Source organism: Sceloporus occidentalis, unplaced genomic scaffold (genome assembly GCF_023333645.1).
Source record: "Sceloporus occidentalis isolate IW3139 unplaced genomic scaffold, rSceOcc1.0.p SCAF_58, whole genome shotgun sequence".
NCBI classification, from domain to species: domain Eukaryota; kingdom Metazoa; phylum Chordata; class Lepidosauria; order Squamata; family Phrynosomatidae; genus Sceloporus; species Sceloporus occidentalis.
Genome location: NW_028317038.1, coordinates 3,233,442 through 3,257,294, shown reverse-complemented (window position 1 = coordinate 3,257,294; position 23,853 = coordinate 3,233,442). Strand labels below are relative to the sequence as shown.

Genomic DNA, 23,853 nt, shown 5'->3' with positions numbered 1-23,853 from the left:
GGGATAAAGATGGCTCACTCTGGACTGTAATCTGTTTGTGTAATCTGGGTGCTGGTCAAGTTATATAGTTATATAGTTATATAGGCTGAAAAAAAAGTTCAGCCTTTCCTATATCTGTTAATTTGTTGCTGTTGATCCAAAAGAAGGCAAAAAAAACCCCGGTTTCGCTCTTTCTAATTTTGCACTAACCAGGGAAAAAATTCCTTCTTGACCCCAAAATGGCAGTCAGATTTCTCCTTGGATCAATAAGCTGTTTCCCCATAATTACAGGTTATATCCCTGAATATTATGTTTTTCCAGGTATCCATCCAGTTGCAGTTTAAACGTCTGTACAGACTCCGATAAAACTACGCAGGCAGAGAATTCCACAGCCTTATTGTCCTTACTGTAAAAAACCCTTTCCTCTGCTTTAGTCTAAATCTCCTTTCTTCCAGTCTGAACGCATGACCACGTGTCCTATGCATAGTCCTGTTTATGAACAGATTTCCACACAATGGTTTGTATTGGCCCCCAATATATTTATATAATGCTATCATATCTCCTCTGAGGCGCCGTTTTTCTAAACTAAACAGATTTAAATTTGTTAACCTTTCTTCACTATAGTGCTCCATTCCTTTTATTAATTTTGTAGCCCGCCTCTGCACCCTTTCTAGTGCTATGATATCCTTCTTTAGAATAGGTGCCCAAAATTGCACAGCATATTCAAGGTGCGGCCTTACCATTGATTTATACAGAGGCAACATTATATCTTTATCCCGCGACTTGATGCCCCTTTTTATACATGACAATACCTTACTGGCCTTAGCAACCGCAGACTGACATTGCACATTGTTGCCTAGTTTGTTGTCTATAACAATTCCCAAATCCTTCTCATTTGTCGTTACCCCTAATTCACTACCGTTTAGGGTGTAGGTTGCTTGTGCATTCGCTACCCCGAAGTGCATAACTTTACATTTATCTACTTTGAATTACATCTGCCATTTGTGTGCCCAGTCCCCCAGTCTATCTAGATCCCTCTGCAGCACTGTAATATCCTGCTCGCCCTGTATAACTTTACCTAGTTTAGTGTCATCTGCAAACACAGAAACATGACTTTCAATGCCTATTGCCAGGTCATTTATAAATATGTTGAATAAAATTGGTCCCAGAACAGAACCCTGAGGGACACCACTTACCACTTTTGACCAGCTTGAAAATTTACCATTTATAACAACTCTCTGTTCTCTATCTCTAAGCCAATGTTCTACCCAAGAACAAGAATTTGCATCTAGACCAATTTCCTTCAGTTTGAATACTAACCTATTGTGTAGAACCGTGTCAAACGCCTTGGCAAAATCCAAGTAGATTACATCCACAAAGTTCTATGTGTGCAGTGTGGAAGCCAGGTCTGGCCTTTGGGGTGTATAACCTGTGATCTATGCCTATAATTTAGGGGGTTTTATCTATACCTTTAATGCTGAATTGACATGTAATTTCCAGTTGATTTATACCTGCAAAGCTAGGTGTGTGTTATTCTGTTGATCTATACCTATGCTATGCCAAGTTTCCATACATTATTTATGTATACCTGCAAATATAGTGTTTGTATTTCTTATTCAGTTGTTCTATACATGTAAGTGCTGTTTACATGTGTTGTTTATTTGATCTATACCTGAACTACAGAGAGGAAGGTAAAGAGAGGTGTGGCTTGGTGAACGAGGGGACAAAGGGACTCTGGGTATTATTATGGGGGAAAGGACCCCTCAAAGTCAGGGTCAGGAGGAGGGACGACTGCACTGACTCTCACAGTCAACCCCTAATCTGCAGTCAGTGTGGCAAATATTTTTTTTGGTGTGGGAGCGGAGGGAGTGATTGCATTCTGTGGAGGGGCCCCAGGGAAATGCTTGCCTAGGGTCCAATTTTTCAATATTTTTAAAAAAAAGATTAGCAGTTTTTTTCCCTATATTTAATCGATTAAATGTTCATTATTTTTACCAGTGATTTTAAATTATATATTATATTACTTGTTTGCAAAAAAAAGAGTTGGGGAGAAAGTGGGGTAGAGGATAGTGAGGATGGGGAGAAAGAAGGCAGTATCTGATGGAAAAAAATGCTATGCCCCCAGATTTTTAGGGGTTCTTACACCCATGCTTAGATCTATCTATCTTGCCCACTTTTGGTTTTTTGGATTTACTAAAGGCTAATTTGTTTTTTTTTACTATTCTGGCCACTTTTGCGGAGTACCACAGTGGTTTCTTTAGTTTTTGGTCTTACTGACCAACCTAATACAATTTTATGTTACCTTCAATAATTCAACTTTTAAATAATCCCATTTCTCCTGGACTTCATTTAAATGGCACCAGTCTAATAGTACAACCTTTACATATATTCTTATTTAGAAAAGTCAGCTTTTCTAAAATCTAAAACCTTTGTTTGTGTGTGGTGTGATTCAGTTGTATATTGAACCACACAAACTAATGATCACTATATCCCAAACTTTCACTTACAGTAATATCTTTTAACAAATCTCCATTTGTGAACACTAAATCTAATATGGCCTCCTTATGAGTTGGCTCCTGAACTACTTGTTTTAAAAGAATATCTGCACTATGGGCACAACCAGCTACTTTGGTTTTCCATTTCAAATCAGGAATATTAAAGTCACCCATGATTATAACTTCATTTTAGCTATTTCCTCAATTAGTAGATTATCTACCTCTTCTACTTGTCCGGGGGGTCTATAAATTACACCTACACAAGTTATTGTATGTTTACCAAACAGTAATGTAACCCAAACTGACTCTGTTCTCCTCGCCAACTTGTGTTAGGTTAGCTTTTATCTTTCACATATACGGCTACCCTTCCCCTTTCTGTCTTTTCTATATAAAGAGTACCCCGGTATTGCTATGTACCATTTTTCTCATTATACCATGTCTCAGTAATAGCTACTAAATCAACATTCTCAGTTGCCACTACTGTTACAAGTTCATGGATCTTATCTCCTAAACTGCAAGCATTTGTAGACATGACCTTTAGCTTGTCAATTAACACACATGCTGCAAGCACTCTCTGTCCTTGTTTCGGGGGGCAAAATATATGCTTCTCCCTATTATCTGTACAAACCAAGCCCCCAGATCCACCCACCTGGTTACAAACTTAGTATCCCCCCCCCATTTCCTAGTTCCTCCAACCATCTAGCCATTTTCTCCGCAAGCACATTAGACACTCTTGCATTCAGGTGAAATCCATCCTGACTATACCGATCATAGTCCAAAGCAAAATCAGCCAATTGCTCTAAAAACCCAAAGCCCTCCTTCTTAGACCAACACTTCAACCATGCATTTAGCTGCCTAATCTCCCATTGTCTTTCTATCTCTGAGAATACTACCTTGGAGGCCATTTTTTTTAATCTTACTCCCTAAATCCCATCTTCCTCTTACTATGTCATTGGTGCCGATGTGCACCATGAAAGCTGGATCCTCACCAGCCCCTCCCAATAATCTATCCACTGTCTGCAACATGTCAAACCCAGACACCCGGGAGACAGCAAACCATCTGATTGCTTCAATCAAAGCCATGGATTACCCTGTCTGTTCTCTTAATAATAGAATCCCCTACCAAAACCTGTACACTGGATGAGCTGCTTTACTGGCTGTTAGGAAGAACAGTTTTTTTACAGCAATCCCACATGTGAGTCTGCCTCCCCAACATGCTCACTTAAATGGGCATATCCCCCCCCTTCAACCATGTCTGTCACCCAGCTATGTAACTGGCTACCTTCAGACTGATTTCCTCCCTCATTGCTAGGATCCCTATCTAAACTCTGCTCAGTGAGCAAGAGACTCTTCTCAAGATTGTCAATATCCCTCACTGTTTCAATATGCCTCTTAAAAGCTCCAACCTGAGCTTCCAGAGAGAACAGTTGCTCACACTTGCCACAGCAATATGGACCCAGGAACTGCTGTTCCATAGCATGGTGTGCACTGAGTGAGATCTCCAATCTAGCTTAAACTTTATGGTTTCTCTTACAGCTGCTGTGGTGCATAAACTGACCACTTAAAGAAAGCAAGCCCTTACTATGAGCAAGCTCTGTGAGTGCAGCCGCTTACTTTATACAAAGCACACTAAAAATAGGGAAACCCCCCAAAAAACAGTTAACCAAAACATACAATGTCGTGTCATAAACCTTACAACCTTCTTATTGCAGGTTGATATACAAACCCTTATCAAAAAGGTCATATTGTTCTTAATTTGCCAGTAACTCTAGTTTACCTTTTTTTAACGAGCTTCTTGCATTTGCCAGCAGTTATGTAAGATTACCACCAGACTTTGTTTGCTTTATGTAAAGTAACTTTTAATTTGGTGATTTAGCCAATTTACTTATCTATGCCGATCCCACCATTCCCTTCACGACTTCTCAAATCCAAGCATTGCCATGTATCTACACTAGTTACGCTTTAATTTTGTTCACCCTCCTCCACATATCCAGTCCCCCCAACTGTCCCGATTTAGGCCAAACAGTCCCGATTTTGGGACTCTGTCCCGCTGTCCCTACCACTGTCCCGCTTTGCCGGCCCATGGGCGGGCCGGTGGAGCACAGAAGCTGCGCAATTTGATAAGCAGACGGCTTGTGTGTGCCGCTTCTGCTTTAGTGAGGCTCTTCACCCCGCCCCCTTCAAGATGGGGGCGACGCTGGAGTTGGCAGCTTACAGAGTCAATAGAGTTTCTCGTGGGGAAGTCAGTCCCGTGGAGGAGAGCACAGAGCAGGCGGGAAAGTCAGAAAAAGGTAATAGTTATGGTTCTAAACAAATAGGGGCTGGTTGGGGGCATGAGTACTCAAAGCAACGGGGGCAAGAATACACAATGAGGAGACGGCTGGGGCATTATTTAAATCAAGAAATACATACATACACAGTGGGGTAAGGCAAGGGATACAAGGTTGTGGGGCATTAATACACAAGGGGGGCTGGCTAGGGGCAACACACAAGGGGGGCTGGAAGGGGGCATGACATAATAGAGCCTCTCCTGGTGTGTGTTTGGGTGTCGGTGTGGCAGAGCCTGTCCTGGTGTGTGTGTTTGGTTTTGGTGTGACAGAGCCTGTCCTGGTGTGTATGTGTGGGTGTGGCAGACCCTGTCCTGATTTGTGTATTTGGGTGTCGGTGTGGCAGAGCCTGTGCTGGTGGGTGTGTGTGTTTGGGTTTTGGTGTGGCAAAGCCCATCCTGGTGTGTGTGTTTGGGTATCTGTTTTCGGGCACTTTACTTACTGTAGGAATAAATTGAACTATGCAATTTTTATTTATCCAGAGATAAAACTCCCTCCTGAATTTGTAGTCACTTCAGAGGACAAAACTTTAGAGGCCTAGAAATCAGTGAGAGCAAAAGTAAAGGTTTTCTGTTATTTACTCTATTCCAATCTGCATATTTTATTAAAAAGGATAAATGGCAGTAAATTGTCTTCAGGCTCTGATATAGATAATGCATGTTACTGTGTGATATTACCTGGCTAGGGCTCTGATATAGATAATGCATGTTACTGTGTGATATTACCTGGCTGGGGCTATAATACAGATAATGCATGTTACTGTGTGATATTACCTGGCTACGGCTCTGATATATGATAATGCATGTTACTGTGTGATATTACTTGGCTGGGGCTCTGATATATTTTGGATTTTGCCAAGGCGTTTGACACGGTTCCACACAATAGGTTAGTATTCAAACTGAAGGAAATTGGCCTAGATGCAAATTCTTGTTCTTGGGTAGAACATTGGCTTAGAGATAGAGTACAGAGAGTTGTTATAAATGGTAAATGTTCAAGATGGTCAGAAGTGGTAAGCGGTGTCCCTCAGGGTTCTGTTCTGGGACCAATTTTTTTTTAATTTTTTTTTTTACAAGTGATACACAATATAGTATCGCATACAGTGCAAACAATAATCCGAGTGACCAAAAATAAAGTTAGGCAGATGACAATCATGGAATCAACCATAAGGCGTAGAAAACAAAAACAAACATGTTACACACATGTACAAACCCGTCCGTCAATGAGATCAAAACCCTGGTATGGGGCGAGTACCTTTCAAGACCTGAAGGCAAAACCACCCAGTAGTATTAAATGTTTGAAATAACGACAGCCTGTTATCGCCATCTAGTGTCGCAATATACGGGGACCAACGATTAAACAAAAATTTAACTTTGCTCTCTTTATGAAGAACGGCTTCAAGCCAATCCATTTGAAACAAAAAGCGCCTGGGACCAATTTTATTCAACATATTTATAAATGACCTGGCAATAGGCATTGAAAGTTATGTTTCTGTGTTTGCAGATGACACTAAACTAGGTAAAGTTATACAGGGCGAGCAGGATATTACAGTGCTGCAGAGGGATCTAGATAGACTGGGGGAATGGGCACACAAATGGCAGATGAAATTCAATGTAGATAAATGTAAAGTTATGCACTTCGGGGTACGGAACGCACTAGCAACCTACACCCTAAACGGTAGTGAATTAGGGGTAACGACAAATGAGAAGGATTTGGGAATTGTTATAGACAACAAACTAGGCAACAATGTGCAATGTCAGTCTGCGGTTGCTAAGGCCAGTAAGGTATTGTCGTGTATAAAAAGGGGCATCAAGTCGCGGGATAAAAATATAATTTTGCCTCTGTATAAATCAATGGTAAGGCCGCACCTTGAATATGCTGTGCAATTTTGGGCACCTATTCTAAAGAAGGATATCATAGCAGTAGAAAGGGTGCAGAGGCGGGCTACAAAATTAATAAAAGGAATGGAGCACTATAGTTATGAAGAAAGGTTAACAAATTTAAATCTGTTTAGTTTAGAAAAACGGCGCCTCAGAGGAGATATGATAGCATTATATAAATATATTGGGGGCCAATACAAACCATTGTGTGGAAATCTGTTTATAAACAGGACTATGCATAAGACACATGGTCATGCGTTCAGACTTACTGTTTTTTACAGTAAGGACAATAAGGCTGTGGAATTCTCTGCCTGCAGAGGTAGATTTATCGGAGTCTGTACAGACGTTTAAACAGCAACTGGATGGATACTTGGAAAAACATAATATTCGGGGATATAATCTTTAATTATGGGGAAACAGCTTATTGATCCAAGGAGAAATCTGACTGCCATTTTGGGGTCAAGAAGGAATTTTTTTCCCTGCTTAGTGCAAAATTGGAAAGAGCCAAACTGGGTTTTTTTTGCCTTCTTTTGGATCAACAGCAACAAATTAACAGATATAGAAAAAGGCTGAACTTGATGGACGCATGTCTTTTTTCAGCCTATATAACTATGTAACTATGTAGCTAATATGATAATCCATGTTTCTGTGTGATATTACCTGGCTGGGGCTCTGACATAGAAAATGCATGTCACTGTGCAATATTACCTGGTTGGGGCTCTGATATAGATTATGCATGTTACTGTGTGATACTACCTGGCTGGGGCTTTGATATAGATTATGCATGTTACTCCGTGATATTACCTGGCTGGGGCTTTGATATAGATTATGCATGTTACTGTGTGATATTACCTGGCTGGGGCTCTGATATATGATAATGCATACTACTGTGTGATATTACCTGGCTAGGGCTCTGATATAGCTAATACATGTTACTGTGTGATATTACATGGCTGGGGCTCTGATATGTCATAATGCATGATGCTGAGAAATATTTCCAGCGTAAGTAGCATAGATTAGTACCAGTGTTAAGGCTGATCTGCCTTTGCTGTTGTATTAGATTAATTTAAATATATATATATATATATATATATATATATATATATATATATATATATATATATATAGTTTTAATAAATTGGTTTGATTGAATTCAATCTGTTGGTTATTTTTAATATGCATGATTGTGCTGACAAAAATGAAGCGTGTTTTATGTGGCGATGCGAGCGCGACATTGTAAAGTGCAATTGCTTATATTGGTTCTGCGAGAGCCTCTTTCACATTTTGAAATATTGGGAGGTATGCATATCTTGCAAAACCCTCTAACTATCTTCTCCCGAGTACAGCAACCCCATCATCGTTGAAGTGTTGCCCGGACTTTGCAGCTACACAGTGCTGTAGAGGGTGTAGCTGCAAAGTCTGCCCAGTTATCTATAAACCAAATGTATTCCTTCCTACACCACTTTCACAGCTATATATTAATCTTTCTAAGATCCTGTCATATTCAGGGATATGCAAAGAGATTTATAAATTCTTGATCCAGGCTTTATTCTGACCACCCAGGATTTTTCTTACTTTTGTGCAAAATTAGCATGTGCTTAAATTGTTGGGTTTTTTTTTAGTTTGTTTTATTTGTCTTGACCTGGATGAATACAATTACAGACTTCTTGAAAAGATGAAAGTTGATGGACTTAACCATTTGACTGTCAAAGGTCTGGCCATTTTTTCCCCCTGGGAGTCCATGAAATTTTCAACAATTTCTGCATTCTTACTTTAAATGAGGTTCTAGGGCGAATACCCATAGAATACTATTTTTTGGCAGAGGTGCAGCTTTTTGTTTGGTAGCTGACTTAAGGCAATTTCTGTAAGAAATAAAGCCTTAAGTACATACATTTTTTTAAAAACATGACATATTCTTGTTGTATTTTATCTTATGTATTTGAACATAAGATAAAATACAACAAGAATATGTCATGTTTTTTAAAAAATGTATGTACTTAAGGCTTTATTTCTTACAGAAATTGCCTTAAGTCAGCTACCAAACAAAAAGCTGCACCTCTGCCAAAAAATAGTATTCTATGGGTATTCGCCCTAGAACCTCATTTAAAGTAAGAATGCAGAAATTGTTGAAAATTTCATGGACTCCCAGGGGGGAAAAATGGCCAGACCTTTGACAGTCAAATGGTTAAGTCCATCAACTTTCATCTTTTCAAGAAGTCTTGAAAAAAAGTCTTGAAAAAAAAAAAATACAATATCCTTTGACTATAGTTTTATTGAATATGAGTAAATTAAGGGCTATTTTTGTAAATATATACTAACAATTGGTAATAACACAAAACTATCATTTATTTTTTTATCAAAAGGTACACATTATAAATTTAATGGTAAAAATTGTATAAAGTGTCAAAATAAATAAACAAAACTATATATATTTACTGAAAGCTCACATCTAGGGCAATAAAATAAGCACAAGCTTATCTTTTATTTAACCCTGTGAGTTACAAACAACTTTGAAATATGCATTTTTTAGCACATTTTATCTTTTGTTACGCAAAACATGCACAACAAACTGAGAGGCCATCTGGGAATACCAGTTGTTGTAGGCTAAACTTGGGCAGACTGGATGAGAAACTTCAAAAATGAATTTCTAACTTTGCTTAAGTTTGACCTTTTACTAATAGCACCCTATATCTTATGGAGGGTGCTGTGTTAAGCATAACTAATACAATCCTTAATCCTTAGTAGCTCCCCACATTTTTTTTTTCTCTTCCCTTGTTATTCTGCTTCTCTTTTTGGATGCACCTATATGTATGGGCCTTGAGATGGAATCAGGGCATATCTGGACCGAGGTCCCAATTAGATACGAATGTTGGGTTTATAAAAGAGGGTATACTTAAATTTGTAGTGCCAAACTTTATATGTATTAGAGTGAGAATGGGGTATGTTAAATTATTTAGTTGGATAAATGTTCATGGGAGACCAATTAGTTATGAGGTGGGACTGGAAGTACGATTCCCATGGGGAAAAGGAATTACTGATATCAATAAATGCTCAAGGCCTTAATACTCCCCATAAAAGAGGATACTTGTTTCAAACTGTGCGCCAACATCATATTGATCTAGCATTCGTACAAGAAACCCATTGGATCAAATCTGCAAAAGATCTTTGGAAGTTTTCTAAATATCCATTGGTATACCAGGCAAATCTGGAGGGGGTAAGGAAAAAAAGAGGAGTAGCTATTTTTGTGTCAGATTTGATAAAATTCGAATTAATTTTTGAGGAAAAGGACGCCAATGGTAGATTTCAAATAATTATATGCAAAATAAATGCATACACCATATATACACTGGTCAACATATACAGCCCATACAAACAACTGTTATCTAGAATAGAAGAGCTGTCTAAAGGTACACTAATTCTGGGCGGCAATTTTAACTGTGTGCTAGATGTTAAAATGGACAAAAGATTACCCACGGGTGTTAAGATAGACTCCCAGATAACAAAAGTGTCCTCTCTATTTCAAGATCTATTGCTAAAAAGCTCTATGTATTATACCTGGAGAGTTCAACATCCGAAAGAGCATGATTTTACTTTTTTTTCAAATCCCCACTCCTTGTACTCTAGAATCAATATGTTTATTACCCGGGCGCACTCTTTATCGAGATTTACCATCTCAAAGATTGGCTCAATATCATAGTGGGACCATGTGCCTATATTTTTAACTATTGATAATAATAGGGAATATAAAGCAAGAAATAAATGGCGTCTTAACGATATGCTTTTCTCACAAAATACATACAGATAAACTAGACAAACAGGCTAAAACTTTCTTTGAAATAAACGAGACGGAGGAGATTAAAGAATCAACAATTTGGAGAACTTTTAAATGTTATATTTGAGGACTGCTAATCAAACTGGGTTCATTTAAAAAAAAAAAAAAAGGGGAAAATTTAGCAGATCTATATATCCGATTAGCTCAAGAGGAGTCCATAAATAAACTAACTCCTAATTTTAACTCGACATATAAAATCAACGAGATTCAAAAGCTAATAATGCAGAGACTACAACAAAACACTAATAAAGCTATCATGGTATTAAAACAAAAGTGGTATAGCAACAACAATAGAATAGGCAAAATACTTTCAAACAAGCTTAAGTTTAAGAAAAAAACTGGAATTAAAAAAAATTATTCAAGGGAACAATATTTATCTATCCCCTAGACAAATAGGAAATGCATTTAAAGAATAGTATTCATCCCTTTATAATCTTAAACAGATTTGTAAATCTAAAGTAGCAATAGAAGATTTCCTCGCTAAATGTAAACTACCTGAAGTCTCGTCCCATAATCTCAATTTTTTTGAACTCCCCTATAACGTTGACAGAAATTCAATTAACGATAAAGAACATGCAAAACTGGAAAGCACCAGGCCCAGATGGCTTTTCGGTAGAGTTTTATAAATTATTTGAAATCATTATTTATCCAAAGCTCCTGAAGGATGAAGGATTTTTGATGAATTTACAACTAATAACATAATTCCGGCAGGATTTTTACAAGCGGATCTGATTCCAATCCCAAAGCCAGGCAAGGACCCAGCGACTCTGTCGAACTATCGCCCTGTATCGTTAATTAATTTAGATATTAAGATATATTCAAAGACCTTGGCGAATAGGTTAAAAATAATTATCCCCAAGCTCATAAATAAAAATCAAACGGGTTTTGTGAAGAACAGGAATATAGGGGACAACACTTGAAATTTAATTAACTTGATAGACATAATTGGTAAAGACCATGTGAAATCTGTTCTCTTAGCATTAGATGCAGAGAAAGCATGCGATAGAGCTGTACCTTTTTAGACTCAGTTATGGCAGCATTTGGCATAATTGGCCCATTCAAAAATAACACAATGGCTTTATACACACTCCCACAGGCCAGAGTGACTGGGGCAGGACTGGACTCAGACTGGTTTGAAATCAGAAACGGAACAAGATGCCCATTAGCTCCCCTCTTATATATTTTAACTATTGAATAAACAATATAGTTAAGAATAAACAATATTATCCTCCCATCTACTCCTCTTGAAGTTCTCCAATTAAATATACATAATATCAATTTAAAAAAATAGAAAGAGAACAACATTGTCAGGAACCACTTTTTCGCTGCCTGAACCATGGCTTTTTCATACCTGTGGCATTTAAATCTGCTACCACTAGTGGCCACCCTCTGCCCTCTGGAGCACTCAGAACTCTATTACTAGGATCAGGTGTGCCTTGTTACCAGGGTTGAGCCCTAGTCCATACATCCAGCTGGGCCTTGTTATCTGGATTATCCTGCCTTTATGAACCTGCCCTGCCCTTCAGTCAGGGCCTTTGTATTGAGGTCTATGGACCTTCCTGCTGTGGCTCTGCACCTGTACTGTTCCTGGTTCCCTGCTTTGTGTCCTGATCAAGTGGACTCCCTGCTTTGTGTCCTTCCAAGTGGACTCCCTGCTTTGTGTCCTTCCAAGTGGACTCCCTGCTTTGTGTCCTTCCAAGTGGACTCCCTGCTTTGTGTCCTTCCAAGTGGACTCCCTGCTTTGTGTCCTTCCAAGTGGGCTGTGTGCCTTTTGTACCCTTCCAAGCGGGCTGTGTGCCTTTTGTACCCTTCCAAGCGGGCTGTGTGCCTTTTGTACCCTTCCAAGCGGGCTGTGTGCCTTTTGTACCCTTCCAAGCGGGCTCTCTGTCTGTCGTGCCCTTCCAAGCGGGCTCTCTGTCTGTCGTGCCCTTCCAAGCGGGCTCTCTGTCTGTCGTGCCCTTCCAAGCGGGCTCTCTGTCTGTCGTGCCCTTCCAAGCGGGCTCCCTGCCAAAAGACTTATTACCTGTATTTTATTTTGCCATACGTCCGGTTACTTGCTTAGACTATATTACCCTTATTTGCTGGTCCTGTTATATACATGAAATACACTGCATTACCTGGATTTCTGTTTGTGGTGTCTTTGTTTGCATAATCATGCACCGTGGGTTACATACTGAACCCCAAGTATCCCCTGCGCATGGGCTCCTACCTGACCTGATCACCCGAGTCCTGACAAACATCAACAAAATCTCCCAGATAATATGAATGGATAGAGTCAGCTTGTTTTCGGATTTACAGGAACATTTTAATCTCCCCCAGGATGAATGGTTTAACTATAGCAGAATACAATTTTTTTTAGAAAAATCAATAGGATCTTGTAGGGATGTGGAAGAATTTTTATCCAAATACCATTCAAAGAGCTTAGTGTCTAGATGGTCTAAAGTTATATCTAGCCTTGAAGATTACGAAAAACCAAACGCCCTGATAAAACGGGAAAGTGATGTTGGGAAATCTTTCTCACTATAGGAGTGGGGAAGAGTTGGCACCGAACTCACATAAATCACACATAATTAATTTACAAGAAACTTTCTTTAAAGTAATCCATCGCTGGCACCTTGCCCCCTCCAGAATCTCAAAGTTTAACCGACATATGCCCAGATGTTGCTGGAGATGTGCTAAGGCAGAAGGTACTATGTACCACATCTGGTGGGAATGTTTATTTGGATTGCTGCAAATAAAAAATTCAATCTCACGAATCTATCAAAAAATCTTCCCACCAGATGTGGTACTGACACCCCAATCCTTCTTATTTCATTTGGATCTACCTTGATGTTCATGGGAAAAAAAATGTTTTCTAGTACATGTATTTATGGCTTCAAAATTAACCATTGCTAGACAATGGAAACCCCCAAGTAACATCAATTGGACAGATATTAAAATCCAAATTAACAATCAAAGAGATATGGAAGAAGGATTATATAGATTAAATAAAAAACATTTGGTCTCATGTTTTTTTGTTGTTGTTTTTTTTTATAACTGTACGAATGTGGTATAGAACTTGTTTGTCTTTTTTACTTGTATGTATGTTTTGGTTTTTTTGTATACATTTATATATTTGGGGGGGGATTTCATTATAAGCATTTACAAAGAAACTAAAATGATTTTTGAAAGATGCCTGTTTGAAAGATGATGTTAGCTAGGTGTATATTGTAAACACTAGACAGAGTCAGGAAATGGTAGGTGGAAATGCTAGGCCTTAAAAGACGTTACTGCATAATATGGTTGGTTGTTATACTATGCTAAAACAGCGAAAGCTAACCTTACGTTTATCTTCAAGGCAAACAGTTTGTATAACCTTCTGCTAAGTTAACATATACTCGACAAAGATCATGAGAGTTGTTGACAAATAATTATATATATATATATATATATATATGTAAGAAAAATAAGCATAAAATGCTGTTACATATCCACTTTTCTTAAGCTGACCTTGACTCTGACTGGGTTCATCCAATGCTGCAGAGATTTTTCTGTAGAGTTAAATGGTAGTACCACTGCCTCCATCTTGCTGTCCTCCATATTGTGATAGAGACACACTGGAGCACATTCAGTTCCTTTAACAAAGCAAACAGAATACAACTATTGTGAATATATATATATATCATTCAAAACATCTGCTGTAACTAGCATTCTTGTTTATAACATGTTTTGTATTGACGGCCTGTGCAGGAACTACCTCCCCAACCTTCTACTGTAAGCCTATGGACCAGTCTCAGTCATAGAACAGACACATAACAGTAGATCTCTTTATAGCTGTAGAGACCAAGCCATTCTGGACTTAATTAATCAAGTTTAGGTTACTGATTGTGTGTGTATAGCTGAACTTGAGGAAGGCATGTATAGGTGGGATAGGTCAGACTGCCACCTAATGGGTACAAGGCCTGTATGACCAGCCTCAGCAGGGAGTCCCTGGGTAGTATAGGGGAGCCCAGGAGAGGAAAGAGCAGGTAGCTGGGACTGAGAGCTTTTATTAATTCCACTACCTCTTGGGATCCCTCCTTTTTTTTTGATGTAGCACAAGCAGTTGGAGGCAGCAGGGTGCACTTGGCTACCAGATAACTTTGCAACGTTCTGGGGTCTGATGATCCTCCAGGTGGTCCCCTCCAGTATAAATCTCTATTCATCTTCAACCTAAGCCCAAGGGTACACATACCTTTGCCTCCCCAATAAGTTTGGCTCTGAACTATTTTAGGGAAACAACAGGCATCTGCTAGAGTTGCCCTGGACCCCAGGCCACTCATTAGGTCCTCTTTGTGTGGCTGTTCTAGCCCAGGAGTTTGTTTACTGCCCCTGTTGCTGCCCACCATCGGGATCTTTTTCTCCTAATTTTACAAGTGCCCTTAGTAGGGTCTTCTCTCCATTTAGTTTTGTCTTTGGGGGTTATAGTAGTGCTCCTCCATTTTCTGTCAGTGCAAGGCACCCTAACTTAACACGTTAGCCTGCTGTGCCATCCCAGTTGCTTGCTATAGCTGATCTCTTCCAAGTTCACAAAGCCCTGGGGAGACTTCTGCAGCCAGGACCAAACAGATCATTGCTTGCTTTACAACACAGCAATAAACAAGATGCCTCGGATTGAGGGTCTGTTGCTGCTTTCCCAGACTACCACAGTTGACGAAACCCTTATTTTAGCTCCTACAGATAATCCCACACCCAGGTTTACAGTAGAGGCGTTTCACAAGGTAGGGGTATACTGGGTGATGCAGCTGTCATCAAGTTTCAGGGAAGTTTTGAACTGGTTGGAGATGCGTTCAGGAGCAGGATCACAAGGTTCTACTCTTTTCCAGGTTTGAGCATTTCATGAGATATTCAAGTGATTTAAGCTGGCTGTTCCATAGTCCAAATTCTGGCAGCAGCCCCCAAAGCAGATACAGCCTCATGATCCAATGGCAGAATCACAGGAGGCAGCCTCCCCCTTAGTTGTACACAGTAAGCTTTAGGTGTGCTTTGAGGCCACACTGGGTACTCACCTCAAACAGGTTGGGTGGGGAGTGCATGGAGAGTTTTTCACTGCTGCCCCTTGAAAAATTTAATTTGGATATGGCAGCCAAATCTGTCAAATGTGAGTGGGCTACAGGTGTTTTCTTTTCTAGCTTTGATTCCATGGGGAGAAGAAGTATGGATATAATGTCCCTCTTTTTAGCTATATGGGCTCTAATTGTAAGGCTTATAAGGTTTCTGAAGGATGAGCCTGGCTGTGCTAGTAAATGCAGTTGGTATATAGGCCATCGGTACACAGAGATCACAATGATATTATAGCCTTGTGGAGGCAAATCATAGCACCCGGGCGCAGTCTCATTCAACTCTTTCAGTCAAGGGCCAATCAGGGTGTCCCACTCCAAGGTTTCTTGGTCTCATCATGAGACCTGGCTTTCAGTTCATTAAATGCTACTTCATATGGGGTAATGGCTGTTGTTTCAAGCAAAAATCTTCAAGTATCAAGGGAGCACATCCCCTATCAAAGTGCTTTAGGCCTAAGTGTTTGGGAAATCCCTGCTCTGGATGTTCCAAATAGGACAAACACGAATGGTTGTGGCTAAAACTATATAGAAATATGGATGTTATGTTGTTGTTGGAGATGGGCTTCACACAAGATTTTTTGTATTACTTTCCAGGCAATTCTAGTGTAGCACTTCCCCAAGAATTTTACTTTGGTGACAATGCTATCTGGGATGGTTACCAAGGATGTTTCTGTGGGATGAATGGCTAGTCCATTTTTATCCTGAAAGTTGGGAAATTTTGGTTAATCCACCACCTCTCATTCCTCAATGTGTCTCTCCACATCAATCCTAAACTTTTCAGGTTTAGATAACAATAATAAAATGTGATGCACAACTTGAAACTCCGTTAAATTGTAGTAGTGCAAAGAGTGCTCACAGAATCAGACTCCTCTGCTAATTTAACATAAGCAAAATACCAAAGATTTAGTTTTCTAAAACTCCTTCAACAAGGTTTAGAGATTAGGTGAATTTGAGATACCATTAGTATGCACACAGACTTCGAAATGATAGGCTTTCAGACCTTTCTGGGTTTGGTCAGTAAGGTTATAGGGCTAGAATTGCGATTGGCAAGATGAACTTAGCCTGTCACATTCTCCAAATGGGCCAAAAGTGTTTGGCGCTTGTCAAAGGATTTATCGGGTGTCACTTTGTACAGATACATAGGGAGCATAGAGCTGACATGCATTTGGATCATCCATTTGGAACTAGCAGTTTCAAACAATTTTTGATTTGTGGACTGATCACTTAGGTTTAGTGAGCTTTGGGGCTGTCTCTTGGGGAGCTGATATGCTGCAGAGCCGTCGGAATGACGTGATTCACGAAAAAGTATTTTCTTCAGCTCTTCCCTGTTATGGTGGTGGTTGCAATTTGAAGGAAACAGCTTGGTGGTGGTTCATATTCTGGAGCTGAAAAATAACATTGCTTACTCATTGCTGATTGTCCAGTCCACATATCCAGTAGTTGTGCCCTGTTGGGATTTTTTATGGAAAGTGGCACCCAAGAACCATACTGACCATGCTGCAGCAGTCAGTGGTTTCATCCATATGGATGCTTATGGTAGGACCAAGAAGGAATGGCTCTGTTACTAGGTTCTGGCACACAATCATACCTTCAAGCATTGCGGCAGCCCTGCTGTGGTACTAGGGCCAGCTCTTCGTTGATGGTGTCACCACCCCTGGGGTCATTATCCATATGAAAGTGGTGGTGGTTTTAGTAAAAATCGATGTATATCAATTTATGAGTGAACAAAACATGTGTTGTTCAAGAAATAAAATCATTTTTAAAGTAAGTCTCATTGCACAGGGGCCAATAAATCATGTTATATTTTTACACTATGTCCATTTTTCCTTTCCGTTTCTTTCCATCAGGTATATTATATACTCTAATCTCGATGCTTTCTTGACATAGAAAGCCAGTCTCTATGATTAATGGACAATATATGAAATGCTTCAGAATTTTAAGAGTGAATTTTTAGATTAGCTCTTATTTAAACAGCACCAACAATTTACTATATAGCCGAGTTAACCCTGTATATGCTAATAGGATAACACGAGATTCACATGTAAGAGTATTTATTAAAAGTTTTAGTATATTATATGGCATATATTATATGGCATACTGATGCCATTATCTCTCTGCTTAAGACCCTGTGGATTCTCCGGAAGTGTGGAGAAAAGTTTCTGAAGATTGATGCATTGATGTGCACTCACATTTTACTAAAATGTGAATGCACATCTTCAAAAAGAAACTACTACACAATATGCTTTAGACTTCTTGTTTTCTTTTTTTTTTTACAGAATTATTCTGAAATATCGGCAGTATGCCCAAGTAAATTCCCCTTGGGCTTTGTGTTACAGTATCTCACAAAAGTGAGTACACCCCTCACATTTTTGTAAATATTTTATTATATCTTTTCATGTCACAACGCTGAAGAAATGACACTCTGCTACAATGTGAAGTAGTGACTGTACAGCCTGTATAACAATGTAAATTTGGTTTTCTCATCAAAATAACTCAACAAGAGTGGTTCTCACAAGAAAGCATGTTCACTCAATAAATTTAATAGAGACTTATATTAAGACAATTTATAGATGGTACCTGGTTCCAACTAGACTCAATAAAATCAGTAGTACACATTCAAACAGATGTTGGCGTTGTCTCTCCCATATGGGCACATTTGCCCATATTTGGTGGGAGTGCCCGCAAATACTAAATTTAAGATATAACCTTTTGCAACTACTTGGCTCACTTCTCCACTTTCAGGACCAACTAGACCCACAGATGTTCCTTTTCCATTTGGGACTTGAGAAATATCATTTAAACCATAGAATTTTAATTATCCATGTACTTATGGCCGCAAAAATATGCATAGCTAGAAACTGGAGACAGGCAGGCCTATTTGACTGGGGATCAGTTATTAATCAAACTAATCATCAGTACTTAATGGAAAGAGGATACTATATTAAAATCAACAAGCTTTCTAAATTCGACAATATCTGGCTACCCTGGAAACACTTTCGAGACACTGATCCAGAGAATATTTGAAATTCCCTACCTGAGGTTTAATTTTTTACTTCCCTTCCTTTTTTTTTTCCTTTTTTTTTTTTCCCCTGGGCGGATGTTATACTATACTATACCATGATCTACTTTATGAGTAATAGCTAGCTCCTAGATGCTTCTCATTGTCTCCCATGTACGACTGCCTGTTGGATGAATGTTATGTGTGGTTTTGTGATTGGCAACTGGTTGCCACAATTACAGCTTATACTAGATAATATCCTGTAATTCATTCTCTGCTTTTTTTTTTTTTTTCTTATTCGGTTCGGGTAGCAGTCTACTGTCTTTTGTTTATAAAATTCTTAAATAATTATATATCGTACGGTAGAACGGAACATAATAATGAGTAATGAATGGATGCGTCGTTCGTTTTGAATAAGTGTTTAATTGCTTATAATTCCATTCAAGAATTTCTTTTCTTCCTTTCTTTGACATTGTAATACCCTACCGATGTATTCTAAATCTGAGAACATAAAGTACAAAATATTTAAATAAAATAAAAAAAAAATAAAAAAAAAAATAACAACACATTAATGTCTAAACCTTGGCAACAAAAGTGAGTACAGCCCTAAGTGGAAATGTCCAAATTGGGCCCAATTAGCCATTTCCCCTCCCCGGTGTCATGTGACTTGTTAGTGTTACAAGGTCTGAGGTGTGAATGGGGAGCAGGTGTGTTAAATTTGGTGTTATCGCTCTCACATTCTCTCATACTGGTCACTGGAAGTTCAACATGGCACCTCATGGCAAAGAACTCTCTGAGGATCTGAAAAAAGAATTGTTGCTCTACATAAAGATGGTCTAGGCTATAAGAAGTTTTCCAGGACCCTAAAACTGAGCTGCAGGACAGGTTCCACTCAGAACAGGCCCCGCCATGGTCGACCAAAGAAGTTGAGTGCACGTGCTCAGCGTCATATCAAGAGGTTGTCTTTGGGAAATAGACGTATGAATGCTGCCAGCATTGCTGCAGAGGTTGAAGGGGTGGGGGGTCAGCCTGTCAGTGCTCAGACCATACGACGCACACTGCATCAAATTGGTTTGCATGGCTGTCGTCCCAGAAGGAAGCCTCTTCTAAAGATGATGCACAAGAAAGCCCGCAAACAGTTTGCTGAAGACAAGCAGATTAAGGAAATGAATTACTGGAACCATGTCCTGTGGTCCAATTTGGTTCAGATGGTGTCAAGCGTGTGTCGCGGCAACCAGGCGAGGAGTACAAAGACAAGTGTGTCTTGCCTACAGTCAAGCATGGAGCGTCATGTTCTGGGCCTGCATGAGTTCTGCCGGCAGTGGGGAGCTACAGTTCATTGAAGGAACCATGAATGCCAACATGTACTGTGACATACTGAAGCAGAGCATGATCCCCTCCCTTCGAAGACTAGGCTGCAGGGCAGTATTCCAACATGTCCCCAAACATACCTCCAAGACGATTACTGCCTTGCTAAAGAAGCTTAGGGTGAAGGTGATAGACTGGCCAAGCATGTCTCCAGACCTAAACCCTGTTGAGCATCTGTGGGGCATCCTCAAACGGAAGGTGGGGGGAGTGCAACGTCTCTAACATCCACCAGCTCTGTGATGTCATCATGGAGGAGTGGAAGAGGACTCCAGTGGCAACCTGTGATGTTCTGGTGAACTCCATGCCCAAGAGGGCTAAGGCAGTGCTGGAAAATAATGGTGGCCACACAAAATATTGACAGTTTGGGCCCAATTTGGACATTTCGACTTTGTTGCCAAGGTTTAGACATTAATGGCTGTGTTGAGTTATTTTGATGGGAAAACCAAATTTACACTGTTTCAGTGTTCTCACAGGAAAAGATATAATAAAATATTTACAAAAATGTGAGGGGTTTACTCACTTTTGTGAGATACTGTATGTTTACAGTTATGTCATCATATTTTACAGACATCTTGGCCTTTTAACTCTACTTGTGCCCCCATCTGTTTGGTGTAAAAGAACAGTGCCGTCTCATGTTCTACTATTAGTGTGAGCATAAGGAAGTTGATAGGTGTAGAGTATGACTCCTGATGGCATAGCACAATGCGAATTGTAGTCCACAGTAGCTAGAGTACCATGAATTGGCCATACACATGGGAATAAATGAGGAGTACGGGATTAAATGAGGAGTATGTGCACTGGATGGCCAAATGGCGAGGCTTGCAGAGGGTACCATTAACTGGAAAACAAAGAGCTCTCCGGTGGAAAGTGTATTATGTAGTCTTTGTGGCAGCCTGTTTTTATTACAGTAATTACTGTGAAAAAATGCAGACCCAGGGAGAGCTTGTTACTGTAATAAAAGTTTGCACTGTATAAAGGGGCCCTCGTGATGTGGCAACTGCAGTTTACAAGTAGCAGGTTTCCACTGTTAATATCTGGGACTAATCAGTTTTTCGATAGATGACAAAACTTAGTTATTAGTGTTTCTACATTATCTTCAGAATAAAAAAAATGCCATGTCCTCAAAAGCCTTCAGAACATAGCTGAGAATGTATTATTTATAATAAAATTATATAAAATCGCTTTGCATAGACGCGTGTACTGTCGACCCACTGCTCAAAAAGTAAAATAACATGAATAATACAATTTGTGTAGTAGTATATAGCAATGGAAATAGAAAGTGCACACAAATCTACACAAACCATTTGCATTGGACAGTACCTATTCCATATTCGTCTGAACAGTAAAACTTTAAGGTGTCATTCACTGGGCGTGGAGGTGCACAGTGACCTTGCATGGTCTTGCAGAGATGGAAACTGCCACTCCAACTGCCATCTTTTCGGCAATGAATAATATTCTCCGAATTCTACAAAAGAAAAATAAATAAATAGATAAAACATGTCCTCTACTCAATGATACTATCCCAATTACAAGTTTCAAAATTTGTTTTAGTTTCTATAATATTTACCAACTAAATACACCATATAAATGATGTGGATGCCTTATTAACTTAAACAAATGCAATTATTAGATATCACGAATTTCTGTACTGTTTTATGTAATAGCATGGTGAAATACACTTTCATATCAATTCACGGTAATTAATATGCCATGTTCACACATTTTACTTTCTAACATTATAATGCATATATTGCTGATTATGGCAATTTGTTACTACAGTATGTTTAGAAGTATTTTTTTTCCTTTTGTCTAGGAAAAACAAAAAATACTAAACAGAATTATGAATAGGTAGTATGGTAGAAAGGTTGTAAAGATACAGAATATTACCTATTTACAGGGATAGACACAGACAAGGTTCATGACAGACATTTTGACATTTGCTGGACTTAGGGAAGGACACTAAAATTTAAAACTATACTAAATAGCCCCTGTTAACTTGATCATCCTCCTGTCGGGCTGCCGTCTCCAGAAGCGATGATGTGCATCTCACATGTGCGTGCTTGCCAACCGTACTGCTCTTAAAGGGCCCACATCCCAGTTTGGCTTGGAATTCCCAAGTGGCTTTTAGGACACTATTTAAGATTCTGACACCTTCAGTAAAGTGCTCAGTTGTCTCTGTCCTTGTTCCTAACTCGGAGTCCTGCACCACTTCCCAGCTCCTACTATCGATGCCTCTGGTATCCCTCCTGGTTGCTGTTACGGTTCTGACCTGGCTATGGATTCTTGACTTGCCATACAGTTCTGCTCAGAATGATCTGTGGCTTGTCCTCTAACTTTTCCCTACGCATTGTTGCTACCCAGACTGAAGATTAGTTGGTGACCTTCTTGATCACCTCTCTTCGATCAACCAACTCCGGTACCGCTCCAGCTTCAATCTGTCTTTCTCCAACTACTCAACAAGACTGGTTCCTGACCACAAGATCCGGGTAGGCTCACTAGCACCCCACCCCCCATCTTATCCAAAGTTAGCAGTAAAAAAAAATCTGTTTTTCAAACATACTTTGCAATTTTGCTCAGGATTTATTTCAAAGGATATAAGCAACTGCAGAAACAAACACCAATCTGTGTTCAGCAGCATTCCCGAGTAGGGGATAATGAGGTGGCCCTAGCACTTTTAGTGGCTGCCTAATAACATAAGTGCAGCTGACAACTAGATATGCTAAGGTCGTGCATATCCTGCCACACAAAATGGATGTGAAGGAGTTAACATTAGGAGATACACAGCACTTCTTACAAGCTGTATTACTGTAATCCTTTTGTGGCCAATGACATACCAGGATGTCCCTTTAGGACCAGTGACATACCTGGTACTTCATGTGTAGATCACAAAGGCTGATGCTGTGAGACAGAGACCCTTGAGCCTTTGATAACTCCTACACAAACGATTGCTGATTTACTCGTGATTGCCTCTTCAGTCCCTACATGAGGATCAGTCCTGACCTTCCCCTGCTACATGTCAACTTGGTGAGGCAATCATTCAGCATTTATCCCTTCAATGCTGTTATTGTGTTTATTGCGCAATCACAGTGGGTTAGGGATAACCCTTGTGTCTTTAGTCCCCACAAGCTGGGAACACCAGCATTGATAAGTGAGCTTTTAGGTTGACTGCTGTCAGTTGAGGCTCTGCTGCAGTTCCATCAAGAGTGGGTTGATGATTCCGTAACTCCTGACCAATAGGAGTGATCTGATCATTATGACACCCACTCGATGACCTCTCCCCTCTTATCAGAGACAGCTGTCAGAGGGCAAAGCAGATCTTTCATCCCAGGTAAAAAAAAAAAAAATTACATTCACTGGCCACTTTATTAGGTACATTTGTTCAATTGCTTCTTAACTAATCAGCCAATCACATGGCAGCAACTCAATGCATTTAGGCATGTAGATGTGGTCAAAACAACTTGCTGAAGTTCAAACCGAGCATCAGAAAGGGGATGAGAGTAACTTTAAATGTGGCATGGCTGTTGCCAGACGGGCTGGTCTGAGTATTTCAGAAACTGCTGATCTACTGGGATTTTCACACACACAACCATCTCTATGGTTTACAGAGAACGGTCCGAAAAAGAGAAAATATCCAGTGAGCGGTAGTTGTGTAGACAATAATGCCTTGTTGATGTCAGAGGTCAAAAGGGAATGGGCAGACTGGTTCGAGATGACAGAAAGGCAATAGTAACTAAAATAACCACTCGTTACAAACAAGGTATGTAGAATACTATCTCTGAATACACAACACGTCGAACCTTGAAGCAGATGGGCTACAGCAGGAGAAGACCACACCAGATGCCACTCCTCTCAGCTAAGAACAGGAGACTGAGGCTAAAATTCGCACAGGCTCCTCAAAT

General features: G+C 39.7%; 1 protein-coding gene across 1 annotated transcript in view; it reads right to left on the bottom strand.

The window, feature by feature from the left end:
* The window catches only part of LOC149287624 (pappalysin-1-like), a 506,291-nt gene that overhangs the window by 46,431 nt on the left and 436,007 nt on the right, over positions 1–23,853 (bottom strand). The window contains exons 18-19 of the mRNA XM_089492654.1: positions 21,275–21,419; positions 14,000–14,124 (exon numbers count right to left, since the gene is read on the bottom strand). Coding sequence (XP_089348780.1) covers positions 14,000–14,124; positions 21,275–21,419 — 270 coding nt within the window. The remainder of the gene's footprint in view (positions 1–13,999; positions 14,125–21,274; positions 21,420–23,853) is intronic.